This window comes from Plecotus auritus, assembly GCF_963455305.1.
Source record: "Plecotus auritus genome assembly, chromosome: 13".
Lineage (NCBI taxonomy): Eukaryota > Metazoa > Chordata > Mammalia > Chiroptera > Vespertilionidae > Plecotus > Plecotus auritus.
This window is the reverse complement of record NC_137779.1, coordinates 11,430,961-11,455,074: the sequence shown is the minus strand read 5'-3', so window position 1 is coordinate 11,455,074 and position 24,114 is coordinate 11,430,961. Positions and strand designations below refer to the sequence as shown.

At 38.5% G+C, this 24,114-nt stretch overlaps 1 protein-coding gene across 1 annotated transcript in view; it reads right to left on the bottom strand.

Moving 5' to 3' along the window:
• Positions 1 to 3,663: 3,663 nt before the first annotated feature.
• Positions 3,664 to 24,114, bottom strand: part of NAA25 (N-alpha-acetyltransferase 25, NatB auxiliary subunit) — a 63,213-nt gene continuing 42,762 nt past the window's right edge. Inside the window, exons 16-24 of the mRNA XM_080649517.1 lie at positions 20,438 to 20,589; positions 19,091 to 19,216; positions 16,554 to 16,797; positions 13,333 to 13,456; positions 11,857 to 11,922; positions 10,631 to 10,728; positions 9,499 to 9,609; positions 7,239 to 7,385; positions 3,664 to 3,971 (exon numbers count right to left, since the gene is read on the bottom strand). Of these exons, the coding sequence (XP_080505643.1) occupies positions 3,849 to 3,971; positions 7,239 to 7,385; positions 9,499 to 9,609; positions 10,631 to 10,728; positions 11,857 to 11,922; positions 13,333 to 13,456; positions 16,554 to 16,797; positions 19,091 to 19,216; positions 20,438 to 20,589 (1,191 nt within the window). The 3' untranslated portion in view covers positions 3,664 to 3,848. The remainder of the gene's footprint in view (positions 3,972 to 7,238; positions 7,386 to 9,498; positions 9,610 to 10,630; positions 10,729 to 11,856; positions 11,923 to 13,332; positions 13,457 to 16,553; positions 16,798 to 19,090; positions 19,217 to 20,437; positions 20,590 to 24,114) is intronic.

The following is a 24,114-nucleotide window of genomic DNA, read 5'->3' as shown; positions in this document are numbered from 1 at the left end:
ACCCTGAGCCCACCTTTTAGGAAAAGTTAAAAATGGCACTGAAGTATATCCAAGCACTCACCTTTTGCTAAAGGAAAATAACAGTGGATGGAAGCAGGCAAAAACTGACTTCTCAGGGCTCAAATAAGAGCACTTAATAATCACAGGACAGACAAAAAGGAAACTTGAGGAAAAACAAACAGCTCCTTTCCACTGTGTTGTCAGTGTGGCTGAATAAACTAGGTCTTCACCTGTGGATTCACGTCCTCTTGGATGTCATGTCAACGTGTCTGCAAACATCGTTAACTTCCCACCAAATCTGGAATCACATTCCTGCCCCTGGCCTCAAAGTCCTTATTGCTCTGATCCCCACTCTACTCAAACCCTACCTCTCTCTTTCCATTAAGTCCCAGCTACTTGAGCCCTTTTCTTTCCCCAGTCACTGGAATATGCTTAGCTGTTTGCTGCCTTGGGGTCTCTGCACTTGCATTCCTTTTTCCATGGCTGACTCTTCCTCATTCAAATCAGAAGGCGGCACTCAAAGCATCCTCTCATGACCCAGTTTATCATATACCCTGATTTATTTTATTAAACAACTTAATTATAAGCTAATATTTCTTGTTACTTTTCTCACTTTAGCCACTAACTAGGATATACGGTCTCACCATTATATCAGCAGAGCCTAAAATGCAATGTGGCATGTAGTAAAATAAGTGCGCAATATATACATATATTGAATTATTGAATGCTAGCATGCAAGGCACTACTTTTAAAGAAAAAGACTAATGGCCTTGGAAAATAAAGTTTAAATTCACAAATATTACAATTTTGCTGAGGAACGTTAACACTGAGTACAAAATTGAGGTGAATTAATACCATGTAAAAGGTAGAAAAAAATAAAAGGTAGCTTCTAGGAATCTGAATAAAAATGAACAAGGCAGAAATGCCAACTTCAAGTTGTGTATATAAATTAACCCATCCAGTTTAAAGTAGTTTTCCTATGCTTAATTCTGAAAAAGGAAGAATATACTTCCCATTTTAATAAATCACATCAAATAAGTAGGAAGAGTTTCAATAACAAGGCCGTAGATACATTGAAACCCCTTTTTATATTAAAAGTTAAAATGAAAGACAAATCCAGATTGAACATAGTGATTGCAAAATATAATGCAATTTGAACAATTAAAATTATGAAAATATACAAAATTGATGGGCAACACAGCTAGGCATTTGTACATTTTTCACTGTTTGGAGAACACTAAAAATTTATCTACCTTTAATCCACATCAGATAAATGATTTAAACCAAATGTTTGCTTTGAAGAGTTTTAACTTAGGATTCTCAGTAGTATAAAAAGCAGTAATTTTTCAGTCTGTAAACAGTAGTCGTGTTTTTCTCCTTTCCTTTTTTTTTTTTTAAATAGAAATTTACCACACAAAAACAAAACAAAAAACCCATACAAACCAAAAAACAGCAGCAGCAGCAGCAGTGGGTTATTTAAGAATTCTCTTCAAATACCAATGACATACGATTGCTGGAGAGGTTGCTTTTTACTCATGTAAGAATATATATATATATATATATATTTAACTGTACACAATTTATAGTGCATGACAGTTTCCAAAAGAACAGATTAATAAAAGATATTGGCCATTTCTGCATAATTTCATTCTTTTTACAATTTTCTCAAAACGCAAGAGGTTGGCTCTAATTGAAATGCTACGTTTAGTAGGAAAATCAGCAAGTAACAAAGGAAACATAACCTCAACTTAACATTGCCCCTAAAACCCACCGTTTGAGTTTTTAGTAGAGGTCCCAAGCAAGAGACTAGTTAGGTAGACACTGGAGTCACACACTGTCCCTGAGGACCAAGGCCAGCCCCCTGAACACACACATGCTAGATTGATCAAGGTCAGTTGAAGACGTTTCAAAGAACATTTCTACTTTTATGTACAGTATTTTTGGATATTCAAAGAAACATCATTTCAAAAACACATGCCATACACACATACCCCCCCACCCCTATACACACACAAAATTCCATCTAACAGGCCATTGTTTTATGAAATTATGATATGTTGTCATTAAATTACATTTGGAATCAATATTTTCAATTCATCTTGTTGATCAGTTCTTCCTTTGGGAATGAGGTGTGACAGCTGTGGCTACCAACTGACATCAAAAACAGTATTTTGAAATTACTTGATGGACTAAGATTTCCAACAAGTCTTATTTTAAACGAGTAATGTAGTAATGCAGTAATTTTCTTAGAAATTTCCTTTGGGTTTAAACAGTTATTAATCACCCTATCAAACTGTAAGTCTAAGAAAGTCAAGATGAGGAGACAAAATACAATTGTGTTGCATACAGAGACTTCCCAAGCTCTCATTCAGTTGCTTTTGGAAGAAAAAAGTATCACATTTCACAGAAGTGAGTTGAAAGGACATTTAAGGTCTTCAAGACCAAACCTCCACCGGATGCTTGAATTTCCTCATCAAATTCATTTCTTTGCTCTTACAAAATTACTGACTTTAACAGTATTTAGGTAACAAAGACCAAAAACAGAAGCACAGGTTCAAATACAAAAAAGTTACCAAAGGAATTATATAAACTGTATAACATTTTCAAGAGCAATGTTTATCTTTTCTGTCAGACCTACTTCAGAAGCTGTCGTCTTCGGGAGCTCCAGGTGAACAACTCGTACACCATCCTGGTGTAATTCTCAAGTTTGTAGTAAACTGAACCTCCAAACAATGAAGAACATTTCCTTTGCCAGCCTAAAACTTAAAGCCTAGGTTAAGTCCTCCCTTCTCAAACCCTCCACTTAAAAAAAAACACTGAAGTATTATATTTTCAAGCATATATATATGTGTGTGTGTGTGTGTGTGTGTATGTATATATACATACACACACACACACACACATATGCTTGAAAATATACATATATATGTAAAAGCATATATATATATATATATATATATATATATATATATATATATCTCACAAAACCAATGACATTGGTATTACACTTGCCTGCATAAATTATGTACACTTCTCTTCTTTAAAAGTGATTCCCATCTTTCCCAAAGAGATAAAAGACAAGCTAGTCCTCAGCAGGCTTATAAGTGGTCTGCACTGCTTTCCCCTCCAAACAGCTGCAAGGTAACAGAAGCCTTAGAAGCCTATCTGCGATCTAACTCTCACCTGAGCTAGGATGGGGATGCCTTGACTAACAGGACTATTCAGCCAGAAAATGAGCACCTGTAGTTGTCTGAGTGGTGCCCTTCAGTGGCAGATGCTTATGCCAAATTTCATCTGAGGCCCTTTGGGTACCTGCCTTGGGTTCTGCAGGAGCCAAGCAGCTGAGGGAGCCTCAACAACAAACTGCTAATGTTGAAAGAGGGCCTGCTCCTAGTTATGGTCCCCCTATACTTCTCCTTTCTGCTTCCGACAGGCTCAAAGACCCAACCAAAATGTCCACTGCTGTAATGGCAGGGCCATTCAGCTGCTCTGACATCGACACTTTATGCTTAATTTCTATCACTGCTTTTACAGGACCCTCCTCCACCAGGTGTTTCTGGTGAGAGAAGGGCAGAAGAAAAGTGGGGTTCTCTTGTGGCTGTCAAATGCATATGAATATGTATAAAAAGTGGTCAAACCCAGATGAGGGTCCTGCTTCCGGTATATGTACAATAATTTAATCAGTTGTATACATTTAATACCTAAAAAATTAATTCACGATCAAAGTCCTTCATGCATTTTATGAGGAAGTTCTGGATTCAAATGATGGTCAACCATATAGATTTTTGCCTGGGAAGATGATATCATTTTCTGCCATAGCGTCATTAGTGCCTGTGGTTCATACCTCCTTAAATTTTTAGTTTCTTTGTGGTCTCAAGTCTTTTTTTCAGCAGCTCCCCAATTTCCAGCAGTGAGTGCAGATAACTGCTTTGCACCTTCCCTTGCACAGTCTTTGAAAACTTTCTCTCTTCCTACAAAGGAGACAAGAATTAGTGGTCCTGCTCAGAAAGCATTCCCCCAGATTACAGTTCCTCAGCTATAAATTAAAATTACCATTACCTTTGTCTGACTGGAAACTCCATCAGAATAGAGTGTCATTTTCAATTTCATAAAATGCAAAGGCTAAAGCTCATTACAGATATATATTTTTCCATGTGATTTTTCACTGAGACATTCTTTATTTCAAGTAGTCTTTGTCATTAGTTATATGAAGTAAAAAAACTAACATTTCTAATGAGAAGCTTCCATCAACAAAAGTAAAAAATTGTTACTAACTTGGACACAAAATCACTAATTTTTTATGAGCTATATAAGGTGGAAAAATTGAGATTTCTGATTAATTTCATCAGAAAAAAATGTAGAAATTTTATTATTTTTTTATTATTATTATTATTATTTTAATCGTAACCCGGGGACATGCTTAGAGAGAGGAACAGAGGGAGAGGAAGAGAGAGGGAGGAGAGGGAGAGTTATGCTTATATATAATACAGGCATCAAATTTAATAGTATCAATTTTAGTTATAATCAAGTCTCTCTCCATATTGAAAAGTCCATGGGTTCTAGGAGCCAAATAACTAAAAAATGAGCAAAGCTTTCCCCAGCCTACTCAGATGTGTGGGTTAAATATTTGCTGCTCATTTGACTTGTGGTAGAGAATATAAAAAACAAAGGGGACGGGAGTATTCAAACACAGAAAGGAGGTTGACTAAGAACTGGTTAGGTTTACATGAAGTTGGCAGTATTCCAAAGCCTAGAAGAAACCAGGGAAGCACATCTTATGACCCAACAATACTACTAATTGAGATCTAATCTCAGAAACACAAATGTGCATAAGAAAGTATGTACAAATACATTTCATTCAGTACTGTATGTAAAAGTCAGTTATAGAATAACCTGAAATAGCCAATGGCTGTGGTGCATTCATATTTTGAATACTAAACAGCTGTTTGGAAGAACAAGATTGGCCTATATGCATTAGCCTGAACAGATCTCATGAATATAAGATTGAATGAAAAAAAAGCCCAGCTTCAGAGTAAAATAGAGTGAACCATTTATTTTGAAAACCTAACAGATAGTAGAGTACATTTTAAGTTTATATTAAAACCAGATGATTTTAAAAAGATACATGTAATACTGTGTATTTTCTCTATGAATATAAATGAAAGCAGAAGAAGGAAAAAAAACAATCTGGCACACAACCAGTTTCAGCAGATACTCCTAGGAAGAAGGAAAGGCGACCAGGACTGGCAGTGGTAGTCCAGAGGCCTTCTAGAATATGTTTCCAGTTTAGAAAGGATGGGGGGGAAAAAGGGGGGGCGGGGAGAAGTAACCTAAAGGAAACTGAATTGAAAAAAAATTTTTTTAAACTCAGAAGACAAGTACCCAGCACTATATGGATCCCATATTTCGTGGCTGGTGCTGCTCAGTAATGTAGAACAATTTTAACAAAAGTAAGTAATAAAAGGCCATTGTTGATTTATTTAATCCTCACTATAATCCTAAAAAGTAGGTATTAATATGATTTCCATTTTATAAAGAAATTGAGCCCTAGCCAGTTTGGCTCAGTGGATAGAGCGCCGGCCGGTGGATTGAAGGGTCCCGGGTTCAATTCCGGCCGAGGGCACATGCCTGGGTTGTGGGCTCGAACCCCAGTGTGGGATGTGCAGGAGGCAGCCGATCAATGATTCTCTCTCATCAATGATGTTTCTATCTCTCTCTCCCTCTCCCTTCCTCTCTGAAATCAATAAAAAAATAAAATAAAATAAAAAAGAAAAAAAAATTGAGACCCAAAGGTTAAGTGACTTTCCTAAAGTTTTGACCCAGGGCTTAAAAAATCTAGAGAGTAGCCCAAAGTTAAGGATAACCTCTAGAATACGCAAAGAGAGGAATCTTATTCCTTGTTTTAGGAGACAAACAGATCTTTAAACAAAAACAACCACTCACAGTCACAACAGCAGGGCCGTTGTGCCTGTCACCTTCACACCCGACAGTCCTTCCCACATACTATGTGTTCTGGGCTCTGCCAACTGCCTGACTCCCCACACAGTTCACTTTCCTGCCACCATGTTTTTGTCTGTTTCCTTCTGTTTGGAATTCCTTTCATCCATTTCTATCTGCCTGGTGAAAACTTATTAATCCTCAAATGTCCCCTCCCTGGTAAGACTCTTTTTGACTAGCTCAGATTTTTGTACCTATACCTTATTTCCAAATTCATTTGTATGCATCTCTCCACAGCCAGGTCTCTGATCACTTATAAAGCCTTTAGCACAACAGCAAAATCAATAAATTTATATCTACTTATTAAAAATCTCAAAGATGCCCAGCTGGTGTGACTCAGTTGTTGAGTATCAACCTATGAACCAGGAAGTCACGGTTCAATTCCCAAAAAAGGCACATGCCCAGGGTTGCAGGCTTGGTCCCCAGTGGGGGATGTGCAAGAGACAGCCAATCAATGATTCTCTCTCATCATTGATGTTTCTATCTCTCTCTCTCCCTCTCCCTTCCTCTCTGAAATAAATAAAAATATATATTTAAATAAAATAAATAAAAAACCCAAAGATACCCAGCAAAGCCCAACAACATAAAGCAATGTGACATTCATTCAAGTGTGCAATCTTTTAAGATTTTTTAGTTGTTTTAAGAATAGGTACTGTAATTTTGAGTTTTTGTTTTTCTATATTATTCAGAAAAGGGGTTGTGAGTTTCAAATAGAGAGTTTGGATTTGGTCTAAAAAGTAAAAAATTAAACAGTTCCAAATCTGTAACTATAAATTACCATATTTCCTTATATGTAAAAGTATACCAAAAGGACAGCAAGTGTCTCTCTTCTCAAGTGGGAGAAAGGAGGCAAGAATCCTATCTGGGATGTACCTACTTCTTTAGATTCAATTTCTAGGCCTTCACTGAGTTCCCAAGTGCCTGGAAGTCTTAAAGTCTAATGGCAGATACAAATGTGTCATAGAAACACAGAAGAGGGAGAGGTGGGAATGGTTCTGGATAGTGGGACTGGGACTGATAGGAGGCTGGGGACTGGGGGACAAAGGGGTTGGAAATAAAGGAGGGGAAATGCACCACCCACACTCCCTCGCCCACCGATACAACAAACTACTACTGCAGGCACCTTCTAATCAGAATTCCTGTAAGGGCAGAATGATGAATTAAAAATTAACATGTCCTTATGATAGAGAATATTTGAATATTTCTTTGTAACTTATTGCTGATTGCCTACATTCTCTTACCAATGAGAGAGAAGTGTCTTCTAAAATAAGTTCTTCAAGTTTAAGTGTAATTAGATGTGTTTCAAGCCCTTTAATATGATCCACAACATTGGAAATTAAAGTCTGAAGCCCAGTAACATAGTCTTGAAAACTGGTAAAGACAGGTGGCTGAAAAAAATTTTTCAATAGTTGAAAGATTATCAAACATATTTCTTATGCTTACATCATTTAAGCTATACTAATTTCATACTATAGCATTACTTAATGCTATTAACAGTAATAGGAATGGATAGTTTTGATATTAACACAGTCTTGAAAACCATAGTATACTTAATTGCCACCAAATAATGCTAACTCAGCAACAATGACTTAAGCATTCTTTAAAAGAGATTTTAATTCACCCTGGTGAACTAGAGATGAAATTCCAATAGAAAAATATCTTGGCCATTACTCAACTTTGAATTGAGAATCTCCTGGGACACTAAATGAGATGAGAGGACCCCAAGACTTCATTTCTTCTCTTTATGTCTTTGAAATTTCCTCTAATGTTAATAACATAAAGAGAATATTCTAAGTTCTGATAGAAAAATGATGGGAGACTACAGTCAAGAAAATTCTGCCCTAGCTGGTTTGGCTCAGTGAATAGAGCATCGGCCTGTGGACTAAAGGGTCCCGGGTTTAATTCCGGTCAAGGGCACATGCCTGGGTTGGGCGCTCAATCCCTAATAGGGGGTGTGCAGGAGGCAGCCGATCAATGATTCTCTCTCATCATTGATGTTTCTATCTCTCTCTCCCTCTCCCTTCCTCTCTAAAATGAATTTAAAAAAATATTTAAATAAAAAAAGAACAATGACAAACTGGAAGAAACAGAATCATCTATGATAAAGGATTAATAACACTATTATAGTATTAAGAGTCCAACAGGTCAGACTATATCAAAAGGTAAAACATTACTACCACAATAGGAAACTTGGGCAACAATAAAACAAAAAATATAGCAAAGAAATCCCAGCAATATATCATACAATTTAAAACACAGATAAATGCAAGAAAACTAGCCAATCAAGTAATAAACCAGCTTTTCACTCAAGAAGTCTTCTTTGAAGGTTCAACATCAATAGAAATTTTTAAATGCAAATTAGAAAAAAAGGAATAGTGCCGAAACCGGTTTGGCTCAGTGGATAGAGCGTCAGCCTGCGGACTGAAAGGTCCCAGGTTCGATTCCGGTCAAGGGCACGTACCTTGGTTGCGGGCACATCCCCAGTAGGAGGTGTGCAGGAGGCAGCTGATCGATGTTTCTCTCTCATCGATGTTTCTAACTCTCTATCCCTCTCCCTTCCTCTCTGTAAAAAATCAATAAAATATATATTTTTTTTAAAAAAAGAAAAAAAGGAATAGTAATGTTTGCCTATCAGATGGGTAAGGATACAGACACACTCAACATGTTGTGGAATGTAAAAATGTACGAATGTAAAAATGTACATAAATAGTAACTTTAGATCTATGAGATATCATAAGGAAATATTATAAATTCATCTTTGTGTATATCCATATTTTAATAACAGCATAATTTATAATATTTACAAATTAGAACCAACCAAATATTCATCAATGGGAATAAGTTATGGTGGTATATTAATACAACAGGATAGTATATAACCATTAAAGGTAATGAGATACATATATATTAACTGAAATGAGATGTCAGTAAATGTCATTAAATAAAAAACAAACTAATAGTTGCAAAACCTACAGAGCATGATTCTGGTTTGTTTGCAGTGGCTGTCACTGCTTAGTGGGAATGTGGATGATCTTCAGTTTATTTACTCCTTTAGGTTATTTAGATAATCATAAAAATAGGAAAGTTATTTTTATTTTTGGAATTAAAAAAGCAACAACTAGAAAACCCAAATACCAAAAAGCCATTTAACAAGTTCTAGGAGTGTAGGCCTCCATTAACAGAGAGTAACAGAGCAACTCTGATCTATCCTTTCAGACTTTGTATTCATGACTGTTAAATTATCTTAGACACAGTGAATGAAGGGGCGGGGGAGATGAGAGAGCAAAACAAAACAAATGTGCCAACTGTTAAAATGGTGAGACTAGGTAAGGCTATTTGGGTGTCATTATACTCGTATTTCAACTTTCCTGTAGGTGTGTAATTTTTTTAGAAGGTGGGGAAAGAAAATAAATGCATATAAGGACCCTAAGGTCTCAACAACATGCAGGAAAACAAAAAGCAGCATGCAGCCAGATTATTACTTGTATTTTCTGTTATTACCATGATGATGCTGGTTTCTTTTTTCTTCTTTTTCTTTTTCTGTAAATTTAGTTTGTATGGTCGCAGGACACTCTCACAGTAACTGGACACCCACAGAATAATAGAAATAGTCTGAAAGAGGGAAAATTACAAATTCATGAATAATGATTACACTCAAGATATCAATCAGGAACAGTTAAATGTAATGGATTAAACAAATAAATTGACAGTTGTTCTACACAAATCCCTTCAATTTCTCCTCCAACTCGCCACTCTCTAAGTTTTATGGTCACCACATTAATCCAGGCCTTCATCATCTCATCTCCGGCTTAAATACTCTAACAGCTTAAATCTTTATCCTTTCTTCAGGCTCCAATTGATCCTATTTCCTTTCTCTTGCCTATTGAAAGTGAGGATCTATCAGCATCCTTTTCACTCAAGTGAGAAGTCCAAATTCCTAAACATGGAATCCAAAGGTTCTTTACAATATATCTCTTCCCACCCACCTCTTTAGCCAAGTAAGATACTACCTTATCTGCAAACCTTAACTTAAATATATATGGAGAATCTGCCCAGTTGGTCACATATATCCTGTTTGTTAGGGGTTTATATGTCTTCTTCTACACTATAGTGCACACATGTTCATATACATGCAATTATTATTCATTCATTAAGTGTATTATAGGCACTTATAATGTGCCAGTCATCGGAACAGAGAATAATACCCTCAGGAAGTTTACAGACTAGTAGGAGAAGAAAAAAATATGCCACAGAAATTAAAGAGAAGTTATCAGTGTTTGTGATACATCCTCCTCTCTGCTAAAAGAAGGAGAGTTTTGATATATCAGCTCCTGGATCATCCTTCATGATGCAGAATCTCAGTAATTAAAGAACAGCAATAATAAAAGAAGCTGGAGGGATTGATTTAAACTACATAATAGCTGAGTCAACAAGGAAAATGAACAGAAAACAGCTAGATTTGGAGTGGATCAGAAATCTTTAAAGATGAATCCACTGTTTTTCAATTAACAAAAGGCAGGGGTGAGGGATTAAATTACAGGTCTAGGGTGCCTATTCAGTGTTCATTTTTGAAAAATTAATACTTCAGACAATAGAGAACAATCTAGTTTTTCAGGAAAAAAACAAAACATACCTCAACAAAGAAGACTAGATTTTCTAAAAGAGTAGGGTGTGTTTTCAAGTTACCATCTTTAACTTCTAACAGATCACCTTTACATTTACTGAAGACATCTAAAAACAGAAAAATATTTCATGGTTTCATTCATCCCTGTTTCAATGTTATTCTTAGGAGCACAATGTACAATCTACTAAAGAATAAACAAATATTAAAGCTTAATCAAGAAAGCCTCCCATCCACACACAATAAACCAAATACCAAAGAATATCTATGTTAAGCTCTTTTAAAAGCCACATGACTATTGCTCTATTGTCTTTAAACTATAAAAGGTGGCTTTATAAATTACATATTCCAGTGTCTGAGCCTTTTCACAAATAGGCCATTGGCACAATAAAATTAAGATTCCCAGTGAATAATTTAGAAGAACTTGTGCCATTAAGGGCATGGGAGAGATGCACCTTCATAAATAAATACCACATTTAATTCTTATAATCTTGGTCATCTTTTAATTCTCATTCTTCATTTGGGCAATAAAATTAAAACTGTTTAGAATCCTGAGGAGAAAGTCCCTTATAGATTTAAAATGCTTATGTGTATCCTTTTTATCAAATAATTCCATTTCTAGGAATTTAATTACAAGAAAATACTCAAATAAGTCCCCAAACACTTGTGTCTCAAGATGTTCATTTCAGCATTGTTATATATATGCTGTTAAAAATACTGCTATAAATAACTCAAGTGTATATTATGTATTCAATGGAGGGAAGCATAAACAAATTTGGTACAATGATTAAAAAATGTAGAATATTATGCAGTCTTTAAAATGAATGGAGTGTTCATGTAACTGAAATGGTAAGATATCCAAGATAATATCAAATTACAGTCAGAAAAGCATATATTATATACCTTTTCATATGTTAAAAACAATTACTACTATGTATTTCCATATACACATGTATGGGCAGTTTGGGTGGTTTCTAGGCATATAGACTCCAAAGCGTCAACAGTTCTTACTCTGAGGGAATGGGGCTGGCAAAGGAAAAGACCATACATAGCTGTGTACTATTTATATAATAGGTATCTATGGCTTTTGTAATAAAACCTTTTAAAGTTAAAAGCAAATCTTAAACATAACAAAAGTATGCATTACTTTCAAATCCTCTTGCAAGTTTGGACTTAAAAAAATGAGCTATTATCAGACAATCAGATACAAAAGGGGACACCTAAGTAAGAATGCTTACCTTTTAACTGTTCTAGTAAAGACTTAAGAATATTCTCTACTCGCTCCTGGATCTCTACTGTATCCTCTAAAATTGAAAAACAATGAAAAACATTAATTTTTTTTTTTTAGCAAGCCACACGTAAGCAGACATTTTCTTTTCTCTTTAAGATACAGAGAGACAGCCCTAAGCGGTTTGGCTCAGTGGCTAGAGCGTCAGCCTGCGGACTGAAAGGTCCCAGGTTCGATTCTGGTCAAGGGCATGTACCTTGGTTGCAGGCACATCCCCAATAGGAGGTGTGCAGGAGGCAGCTGATCGATGTCTCTCTCTCATCGATGTTTCTAACTCTCTATCCCTCTCCCTTCCTCTCTGTAAAAAATCAATAAAATATATTAAAAAAAAAAAAAAAAGACAGAGAGACAGAGAAAGATGAAAGAGAAAAAAAAGAAAAAACTGAGAAAAGATAAAGGAAAAGATTTCTAGTCGAGGAGGACTAAAAATCTATGTGTTTCAAATACTCTAAATGACAGGACAAGATGTACAAACCTTATGATTCAGAAGGGAAAAAAACCACCACAGCCTATAGAATATTTGTGATTCGCAATTGGTTTTAAAGCTTAGAAAGAAACTCTTCTCCACAAAGTTAAAAACTTCATTTTTCTTTTTTAAAGAATAGTTTATTGTGCAGCCAACATGGCTCCGTGGTTGAGCAGCAACCTATGTACCAGGAGGTCACAGTTCCCAGTCTCAAGAGCACATGCCCAGGTTGCAAGCTCGATCCCAGTGTAGGGTATGCGGGGAGGCAGCCTGATGGATGATTCTCTCTCATCATTGATCTCTCTCTCTCTCTCTCTCTCTCTCTCTCTCTCTCTCTCTCTCTCTCCCCCCCCCCTTCCTCTCTGAAATCATTTAAAAAAAAAAATATATATATATATATATATATATATATATATATATATATATATATATAAAATATATATATAATAGTTTATCGATTTTTAAAGAGAAAAGGGAGAGGGAGAAAGAAACACCAGTGTGAGAATGCAACATCGATTGGCTGCCTCCTGTATGCCCCTACCAGGGATTGAGCCCACACCCAGGATGAACCCTTGACTGGGAATCGAATAGGCAACCTCCTACTGCACAGGATGATGCCCAACCAACGGAACCACAGGGCTAAGGGCTAAGGGTTAAGGGCTCCATTTTTAAATAAAGAATTCAATCTGAAATCTAAAAATAGTGTAACAAATTAAGAATTTATTCAACTTTTGAACCTAATAAGATTTCAAATATGGAAAGGACTTAAACTTCTAAAACATTACTTTGTAACCTTTTAATGTATTTCCCTATAAACCAGGCATTTCCAGAACAGCTTCCAGCTTCCATTTCCTTTAAAGTTTTCCAAATAGTGAGTTATAGATATTCTGTTGCATTTACTAAGTGCAATGTTGCAATGACAAAGACCCACTAAATAGACTCATGCAAACATACACTTACCTAAACCATTGGTATCCAGCTCATAAATATCACAAACAAGATAAAAAGAACTGGTCTGACACTGAGAACAGCCAGAATTAAGGAATCCACCCATTCTGGTAGGCACAGGACCAAGGAAAGGATACTGAAAAAGAAAGGAATAAAGTGATGTTCTTTAAATTCATCTAATTTCATACAAAATAAGAAAACAAATGGCTGTAACTAATGGATAAAAATCTATCTTAGTGATTAATTTACATGCCACTGGTCAGCAAACTATAGTAGCCCCCCCACCCTCTTTATCTGCAGGGAATACATTCCAAGACCCCAGTGGATGCCTGAAACTGTAGATACTATCAAACCCTGTATATACTATTTTTTTCCTACACATACATACCTATGATAAAGTTTAATTATAAATCAGACAAGAGATTAATAACTAAAATAAAACAGAATTATAACAATCCTATATAATAAAGCTATAATATGCAAATTGACCATCACTCCAACACACAAGATGGCCGCCCCCATGTGGTCAAAGATGGACACCCCATGTGGACACAAGATGGCCACCACAAGATGGCCTGCAGGGGAGGGCAGTTGGGGAGGACCCAGGCCTGCAGGGGAGGGCAGTTGGGGGGGGGGGACCAGGCCTGTAGGGGAGGGCAGTTGGGGGCGACCAGGCCAGCAGGGGAGGGCAGTTAGGGGCAACCACGCTGGCAGGGGAGAGCAGTTGGGGGGGACCAGGCCTGCAGGGGAGGGCAGTTTGGGGAGACCAGGCTGGCAGGGGAGGGCAGTTGGGGGCGACCAGGCCAGCAGGGGAGGGCAGTTAGGGGCAATCGGGCCGCAGGGGAGCAGTTAGGCATCGATCAGGCTGGCAGGGGAGTGGTTAGGGGGTGATCAGGCTGGCAGGCAGAAGCGGTTAGGGACAATCAGGCAGGCAGGCGAACGGTTGGGAGCCAGCAGTCCTGGATTGTGAGAGGGATCCCAGATTGGAGAGGGTGCAGGCTGGGCTGAGGGACACCCCCAGCAGAAGAATTTCGTGCACCGGGCCTCTAGTATACCATAATGAAAGTAAGTGAATGTGGTCACTTGTTTCAAGGAACTCCTTGCTGAGGTCTTAGTATAAGCTCAGTGCTTTTGGGAGCAACATATTGCCAGCAATCAAAACATGTATTGTGCTTATGTCTTCTACCCATAAATTTAAGCCTTTTCTACCTTAACTAAGCACTTATCACACACTGTGGTCATAACTTTTGCAATTTGATGTACAACAGAAAAATAGCACAAATTTCTTTTTTTTTTATATATATATATATTTTATTGATTTTTTACAGAGAGGAAGGAAGAGGGATAGAGAGTTAGAAACATCGATCAGCTGCCTCTTGCACACCCCCTACTGGGGATGTGCCCGCAACCAAGTTACGTGCCCTTGACCGGAATCGAACCTGGGACCTTTCAGTCCACAGGCTGACGCTCTATGCACTGAGCCAAACCGGTTTTGGCTGCACAAATTTCTTTTTTTCCACCCCACAATTTTATGGATAGAAGATTGGTTCTTACTGTAGATTTTAGCAACCTCAACATTAGACTTTTTTTCTTTCTTTTTTTTTTTTTTTTAATATATTTTATTGATATTTTACAGAGAGGAAGGGAGAGGGATAGAGAGCTAGAAACATCGATGAGAGAGAAACATCGATCAGCTGCCTCCTGCACACCTCCCACTGGGGATGTGCCCGCAACCAAGGTACATGCCCTTGACCGGAATCGAACCTGGGACCCTTCAGTCCACAGGCCGACGCTCTATCCACTGAGCCAAACCGGTTTCGGCAAGACTTTTTTTCTTTACTTAATTGTGAACTTTCATCTTTTCACTTAAAAGGAAGCACTTTATGGCTTCTCTTTGGCATATCCAAATTGCCGGCATCACTACTGTGTGCTTTGGGACTATTAAGTAAAATAGGGTGACTTAAAAACAAGCAGTGCCATGCCCTGATAACCAAGGCAGCTACTAAGTGACCAAAGGGCAGGTAGTGTATACAGTGTGAAAATGCTGGACAAAGGGATGATTCACATTCCAGGTAGGATGGAGCGGGATAGAGCAAGACAGTGTAAGTGTGCTATTCAGAACAGCAAGCAATTTAAAATTTATAAATTGTTTATTTCTAGAAATTTCCATTTAATATTTTCAGACTGTGTGTAACTGCAGGTAACCAACCGTAACTGTGGAAAGCATAACGAGGAGTAAAAGGGGACTATGTTAACAACTAAATCATTATAGAGAAAATAGATAACTATTAAAAATTTACCATCACCGCCAAAACCAGTTTGGCTCAATGGATAGAGCGTCAGCCTGCGGACTGAAAGGTCGCAGGTTCGATTCCGGTCAAGGGCATGTACCTTGGTTGCGGGCACATCCCCAGTAGGGGGTGTGCAAGAGGCAGCTGATCGATGTTTCTCTCTCATTGATGTTTCTAACTCTCTATTTCTCTCCCTTCCTCTCTGTAAAAAATCAATAAAATATATTTTTTAAAAAAAAATGTACCATCACCTTGCCCGATGGCATGGCTCAGTGGTTGAACGTCAACCTATAAACCAGGAGGTCAGGGTTCAATTCCCGGTCAGGGCACATGCTCAGATTTCGGGATCGATCCCCAGTAGGGGGTGTGCAGGAAGCAGCCAATCAATGATTCTCTCTCATCATTGATGTTTCTATCTCTCTCTCTCCCTCTCCCTTCCTCTCTGAAATCAATAAAAATATATATTTTTTAAAGTTTACCATCACAGCCCTGGCCAGTGTGGCCCAGTGTGGCCCAGTTGGTTGGAGCATTGTCCCATACACCGAAAGGGTTCGATTCCTGATCAGGACACATATCTACTGGATGGCAGGTTCTATCCCCAGTCAGGGCCCATAGGGGAGGCAACACATCGATATTTCTCACATTGATGTCTATTTCTGTCTCTCTTGCCCTCCTTCCCCCTTCTCTCTAAATATAAACGAATATGTCCTCGGGTAAGGATTAAAAAATAATTTACTATCACCAAAAAAAACTATTTTGCTTTCCCTCACTTTCCAGTTTGGATATCGAGACAGCCTCTACAACCTTCCAAGTTTGTAATATTTGCCTTTTTCCTACAAATGTCATAAACTGGGACAAAATTCTGTTTCTTATGATTCACCCCCCCAAATTCATCTTATTAAAAAGATAGTCATAAATTACTGAAGTTTTGATAGTATATACCTGAATTTCCTTCTCAATAAATCGCTTTCCTTTCTCCAGGGCCGATTCCAGCTGTTGAAGGAGCAAACGAAGAATATCAACCCTGGAGGCTACACCGTTCTCAGTGGTCTTCTCCGAGTTCTTTGGTTCCACAGGGTGGTTAAGACTTGGGAGTCCACTGATCAGCCTCAATGTTAAGGAACGGATTCTTAACCACATGGTCTCCTCCTCCAAGGAAAGTTTCTTATGCTCTTCAGAAACATCCCTTTAAAAAAATCCCCAAACCATCCCTTTTACTAAATGTGTTGCCTTTAAATCTTTCGAAGTTAACTTTCATCAGACAAGATGCCTTTGAGTGGTCCCAGCTTTCATTTACTAGCTGAATGATCTTAGACAAACCAAAATCATCCAAGTCCCCATTTAGGTATCCATAAACAGGAATGACAACCTACCTAACAGGTTATTTCCCCTTAACTGAGACTTTTCTGATAATACAATTCAAATGACAGAAAAGTAAAAAGCAGAAGGAAAATGCCCTGATAACCAAGCATCCACCATATTAACGAAGTTACAGATTTCAGATTTCTGCAATACAGAGGTACTAAAAGTGTGCAACTAAAAGTATTTATACAATTTATTTTAAGCAAATAACACAGGTTCACAATAGTCATACCATTTTCCAAACTGGTATTCTATTTATAACAGAATGTGTAGAAAAGATTAACATAGCAAGCCTGAGGCTATTAATTTAGAAGAGCCTGCTTATAAGGGTAGCTCTTCGCTGATGTCTGGAAACTTGGTACTCCAACCATTCTCAAATTGACAAGAATGGCTCACTGTGCCTAGACTGTACAAACCTATTGTTTATGGTGACACCTGTTTTCCTTCTGAGTGTCTAGAATGTTGGTACATGCTACACAGAGTATACCTATGTAACTAGCTGCTAGAAACCTTGGGCACCAACTCTCTAATGGGCTTCTCTAAGCAGAAATATTGCACACTCATTACTGTATTTTCCGTAGCTAGAGAAAGGAGCGTGTGTGACAGGGCACCTCCCAGAAGGGAGAGGGTACTGGAAGTCTGCATGGAATTCTCCAGACTCCACCTGTATGTTTTTTCCCTTGCTGATTCTATCATGTATGCTTTTATTATAATAAACCTTAGCTGTGAGAGCAAGGATATATTGAGCCCCATGAGTCCTTGCCAATCACTAAACGTGTTCTTGGCAATCCCCAAGTCACAGTATATTCAGAACTACACCTCATAGACATATCTCTGCACGACCTATTTCTTTAGATTCCACTTTCCTAGAAGCAGATCTGCTGAACTAAAAATAGTATATGGATTTTTCAATCTTGATACATATACATATCACTAAAATTCCTGGTTAGGGAAGGTTATATAAAGTTTCACCCCCATGTAAACGATTTTCCCACCACCTTGCTGAGCATAGTATTAATCCTTTTTATCTTTATCTGACAGGTTAAAACATTTTTTATTACTGTAAGATACATTTCTTTGAATTTCCTGTTAAGCCATTTACCCAATTAGTTTTTTTGTTATCTTCTTCTCAGTTCTCTCTATATATGAAGACTATTAATATATATAAAGAGCCCTGATCTTCATAACCTAGGGGTTAAAGCATCGGGCAACACACCAGAGGGTCATGGTTTGCAGGTTCTATCCCAGACCTCAGTCAGGGTGCATGAAGGAGGCAGCCAATCGATGTGTCTGTATCACATAGGTGTTTCATACTCTCTCCCTCCTCTTTCTCTGCCCCTCCCCCCTCCCTTCCACTCTCTCTAAAAAAAAACTCAATGAAAAAAATATCCTCAGGTGAGGATTAACAAAAATATATATTTTGTTAAATATTTTCTGGTAAGCTGATAAATATATATGAAAAAATTTACCAACTTACCACATATCCTTAGACCTTTACTTCTATATTTGATGTAATGCTAAGGAAGGCTTTCCCCAACCATTTTTATTTTATATTTTCTTCTAGAATTTCTAAGGAGTTTTAACATAATCTTTAATCTATCTGGAGTCTGTTTGCACGGATGCTATGAAGAATCGAACTTTTAATCCCAACATAGGGGTGAGATTTATTTTCTTCCTTTGGTTTACTTATATATTCTGATTCCTACAATAAACATCCTATATAATAAAAGGCTAATATGCAAATCAACTGAATGACAGAATGACCAGTCGCTATGACACACACTGACCACCAGGAGGCAGACACTCAATGCAGGAGTTGCCCCCTGGTGGTCAGTGTGCTCCCACAGGGGGAGTGCTGCTCAGCCAGAAGCCAGGCTCACAGCTGGCAGTTGGACAGTTGGTGGGGAGTGGGCCTAAGCCATCAGTCGGACATCCCCCAAGGGCTCCCAGACTATGAGAGGGTGCAGGCTGGGTTGAGGGACCCCATCCCCACCCACCAGTGTACGAATTTGTGCACCAGGCCGTAGTGTTATTATATTTGTGTAAAAAAGGTTTAAAAAAAAATTCTTAGATTCATTCTAATTCTTTAAATTGCTTGGGGGGGTACTTCCAGTTACCTATCTTTTGGATCCCAGTTGAAGAAAACATTTAAGTCTCTGTTGTCTCGTAAGGCTTCCCATGGAATGTCGTCTTCTTCTGGCCGAAGATTCATTGACTTTATACTTTCTGCTAAGCTGACTGATCTGTGATACAGAAAATATATTTATGTATTATTTAAGTTATAAACCAGCCATAAAAACCTATTAGCTGGGACTTTGTTTTATTAGAAAGGAAGGATTTACTATTAAGAAGTAAAGGCTCGCCCTACCTCATTTGGCTCAGTGGATATAGCATCAGCCTGCGGACTGAAGGGTCCTGGGGTCGATTCGGTCAAGAGCATATGCCCGGGTTTTGGGCTCAATCCCCAGTAGGGAGCATGCAGGAGGCAGCCAATCAATGATTCTCTCTCAATGATGTTTCTATCTTTCACTCTCCTTCCCTCTCTGAAGTTGATAAAAATATATTTAAAAAATAAAAGTAGTAGTAGTAAAGGCTCACAGAAGGTGAAAGAGAACCAAGCACAGATCATGCCAGCCTGAGTCTGGAAGCCCAACCAAAACAAAGTGGATTCCTAAAATCCCATGTGTGCAGGGATCCTCATAAATACAATATTGCCCACAACCTAGCTGGCTTCTGTATGGAACCTGGCAGTACTCTCTCATTCTCATGACATATATCAAGTTTTCTTCCCCTTTCTTTCCTGCACCACCTCCTATTTACTCCTTTACCCCCCATTTTCCTTAGCTTAAACCTGCTAATGTCACCCATGAGCCCATTAAAGGCTCTCAGCATTTGATCTTATCCCTTAGTTCCTTATCCCTTAGCTCTTATGCAATCCTATATAATAAAAGCCTAATATGCAAATTGTTCGAACAGGAGTTCGACTGCTCACTATGACGTGCTCTGACCACCAGGGGGCAGTGTGGAACATGACAGGCGTCATGGCAGGCATCGGGTCGCAGTGCTGGCAGTGGGCGCGAGTGGAGGTGCTGCCGGCCTGGATGGGCCCCGATAAGAGCAGGACCACGGCAGGATGGTAAAGCAGGTGAGCAGGTGGTGCCAGGCCAAGGCAGGTGCGAACAGGGGCTCAATTGCCCTGCCAATCACCCCACTGACCACCCCGCAGACAGCAGCGGGGCCGCCGCCCGGCTTCTAGGCGCAGAAGGAGTTGGGCAGGGTGCCTGGTCCCAATCAATTGCCCCATAGGTGGGATGGTGGAGCAGGTAAGGGGGCGGTGCCAGGCCACAGCGGGGTGCCAGGTGGGGCTGCGGTGCTGGGGGCACTAGCTGGGGCCTGATCCCCACAGGCCACCCCAAGGGACCCCACTCATACACGAGTTCATGCACCAGGCCTCTAGTACTTACATATTTGCTTCAAGTAGAAGGTCTAACAACATCCGTTCAGTACGGACTTGTGCAAAATGAAGAGAATTATTCAGCCTGTTCCTAAAAGCGATAAACTCTGGGATCTTCTCAAATGCACCATATTTGTAAGCTTGAATAATATATTCTGAGGTCTGGGAAGGAAAGACATTACCTTGGTATAAATATTTCACAGGTCAGACAATGAAGTCAAACAATGCCAGCCAAAATTAAAAAAGCAACAATAAACCCTCAAACTAAAATTAAGTAAGATGTTGAATCTAATCTTTAAAGGCCTTGATCACCAAGTAGATTATCGGCTTCTTAAAATATCATTTTCCTTCTTTCCTATACCAGAGTCAAATGTCTTCTTTATTAATATTACCACTGGTAATACCCAGCTGCTGCTGCCACCACACAAACTTTTTCTTTGCAGTTTTGTCTTTCAGTTCAACAGGACTGGAGGTTTGTTACACCACATCAGTCAAAAATTTGGTTTGTGCCATTGTGGAAGGGATATTACTCCATGTTTTTCTGCATATAAGACAAACTGTTTTATACAAAGGTTCCAAAACACTAGAATAATATAACCACCCTACCAACACCACCACCCCCCCAAAAAAAAATCACTCTCCTTCAGAAAAAAAAGGCTGCTGCTCGGTTTTGTTTATTTCTAAATACAATATCACAAACATAGGACATGTGTTATATCAGGATAGAAATAAGGCGCCAAACAAAAGACCTATAAAAACTCATGTCATAATCTGTTCTGAGAACAGAAAGACTTCAAGAACCAGGCTACTTGTCCATCCAAACTACCTAAGACCTCTGCTGGAAAATTCCATAAACAAGTAAGTGAAGGCAACACTCACCACATCTGCTTTAATTTAGATTAATACACATTTACAGATGAAACACTGTAAACAGAGGCAAGATAAAGAATTCTCAACAGAAATTCTGGCACAACAGAACAAAATCTCAGGGAAGAACATTTCATAGGTGGACCTATGCCATCAGGATTAGAAGTCAGGAGGGCACCCCTTTGGACCAAGGAAAGTGTGAAGTTCAAAGCTGATGTCTGCCCTAAAAAATCCTTTCTAGATCCTTTCCAGTCTTTTTGGCATAACCTCAATCAGTTTTACCCCCATCTCTATAACGTTCCAATTATCTGCCCAATAGGAAAATAGGCCAATAGTTAACATACCCTCTGATACACAGCCTCGCAGGGTTCATTTCAGGCCGCGGGATTGCGCCACGGGCGCTAATTCAACTGCATTCGATGCGGCTTTTAAACCCCCATGGGACACCTCGGCGAGCTGTTTGCCTGCAGTATCTGGAGAAATTAAAGACGGACGGACACAAGAAAATTAAAAAGATTACTTGTGATCCTGCAGGTTTAAAGAAGGACTATCTGAAAAAGCTCAAGTGTACCTTCTAGCCTGATTAAAGGACAGTGATAGGCCCTATAAGAAGAGGCCAGTACACTCTAAACACATATGCCTATCCGATGGCCACTTGGCTTGGAAAACATAGCAAGGTTTGCCAGCAGCCCTTGCAATAGAAACTTAGAAGTTGAAAAAAAAACAGCTGGTTAGGAACATATGATCCAGAAATTAATCAGGATAAAATATGACTTTGGTGATTCCAATCAAATTTATCAATTACAGATCCAAAATATGATATGTTTAAAAGGAAGAACCCAGCCTTACTGAGTGTAGAAGCAGTTTTAATTTGAAGTGGTCCATGGACTACCACTTTAGAAAAAGGCAACAGCTTTAGAAAGAGAAAATGGGGGCAACAAAGAGGGAATGTAGTCCTTTACCAAACTGAGAAGGTAACTCTAGTTCTCTGGTTGCTCTTTTGACGATAGTCCTCCTTTAATGCCGTGGTAAACTGTCACTGCAGAACTAGGAAAGGGCTCGAGCAGCTACCAACAGGACAAAAGCTGGGAAAGGACTACAATTTGAAGAAACACCCCCTATGAGAACTGCAGGCAAAACGGGAAGCCACCGGCACTTTAAAGCCTTCTGAATATCAGAGAATGTTGTCCGTACCTATGCCTATTCATGTATGAACCATTGAAGCTATTTAGATCCCATTTGGATTCCTGAAATGAACCCTGGTCACTAAAAATTTGCATAATACATGGACATCAAACCCCTGAATAATAGTATCTATGGATATCCAAAATAAAGACTTTTAAAGGGAAATTTTTAAAGTATAAATATATAAGTAACTTTTGAAGATATGAAAATCTAGCACTAATTCTCACATTGTAACAATCTATTCCCAAGTAATGATGACAGCAGACAATGACCTTCTTAGAGAGAAAATTCCTATGCAGACCTTCCAAATATAACTTTCAATTCCACAGCACAAAGCCTTCAAAAGCAGAAAACCAGACTTTCCATTTAGGAGTAAAAGTGTTCTTTCAAAGAGCTAGTTGGGAATTGAAATACATCAGTCACTCAAGGAAACACCAAATGGAGACACTAAAAGCTACCAAGAATAAAGGATATAGAGCATAGAGTTTTTGTTTCCAGAGAGATATTTCTAATACTACACCAGAAGATTTAACACATATAGTACCAACACTACAACCATGATCTTTCTCAGCCTCAAATTCCTACAAGAAACATCCACACCAGTCTCCATTTTCATATTTTGGGACTAGGGCTAAGCACTAAGGTTTAAGGTGTGTTTTCCTTGCTATATTGTGTTTGCTTTTGCCTCCAGAATCCTCAAAGATTATCTATGATTAAGTAATTTCTGTCTTCCCAGTTAGTAGTAATAAAAACAAATGTGTCAAGTAGAACATCCTAGTTCCAGATCAATAAAACACTATAATTTTATCAGGTTCGGCATCACAAGCATTGAGATGAATTGTCACTCCTGCCACATACAGCCATCAGCAAAACACCAAAGATACAAAAAGCCACTGAGGACAAAATGTCCTCTCTAATCACTCCTGGGGATCTCCTTTCCCTACTACAATACTTTTATTTGGTGTGTGTGTTCAAAACAACTCTTCAGACACAATTTTTGTGGGGGAATAATTAAAGCTTAACTATAGCGTAAATAATGTACCTTTGTTGGCCAAGTCATGAACAACATGGCTCTTTAAGATTGTTAAATGACTGGAAACAAGTAAAACCAGCCACCAGGCTCAAATTAACCCCTTATTTACCCCAACTCCCACTTCAAATCTATCTGAGAAACAAAACTTTGAAAAGAATTCTTCAGTAAATCAAATGTTTAATTAACCTCTTCCTTAAAATATGGAAATGAGAGCCAGAATGAGATTTAAGGAACACGGTTTTTTCTTGTTAGTAAAACTACTTGAAAACAGAAGGCAAAGCACAGATAATTGAATGCACAGTGAAAACTCAAGAGATTTATAACTGCCCACTCGTGCTAAGAAATTTTAGAAATCCAAGGTCCAAGAGATACTCCCTGACCTCTAAGCCAGGCCAGTACCTTCTGAGCAATATGTTCAAATGCTGATGCCTACTTCCCTCTCTCCCTGGTCAGGAGCTATGGCACAAAATGGAATCTGAACAGAGATACCAACCACTGTAGGGGAGAGAGGTTAAAGGGGAGGAAAATAGGGCTCAAAAGCCAATAAATGAAGAACACCAGTCCTTCAGGCCATGCCCTGAAACTTGTCAGGACATAATTAT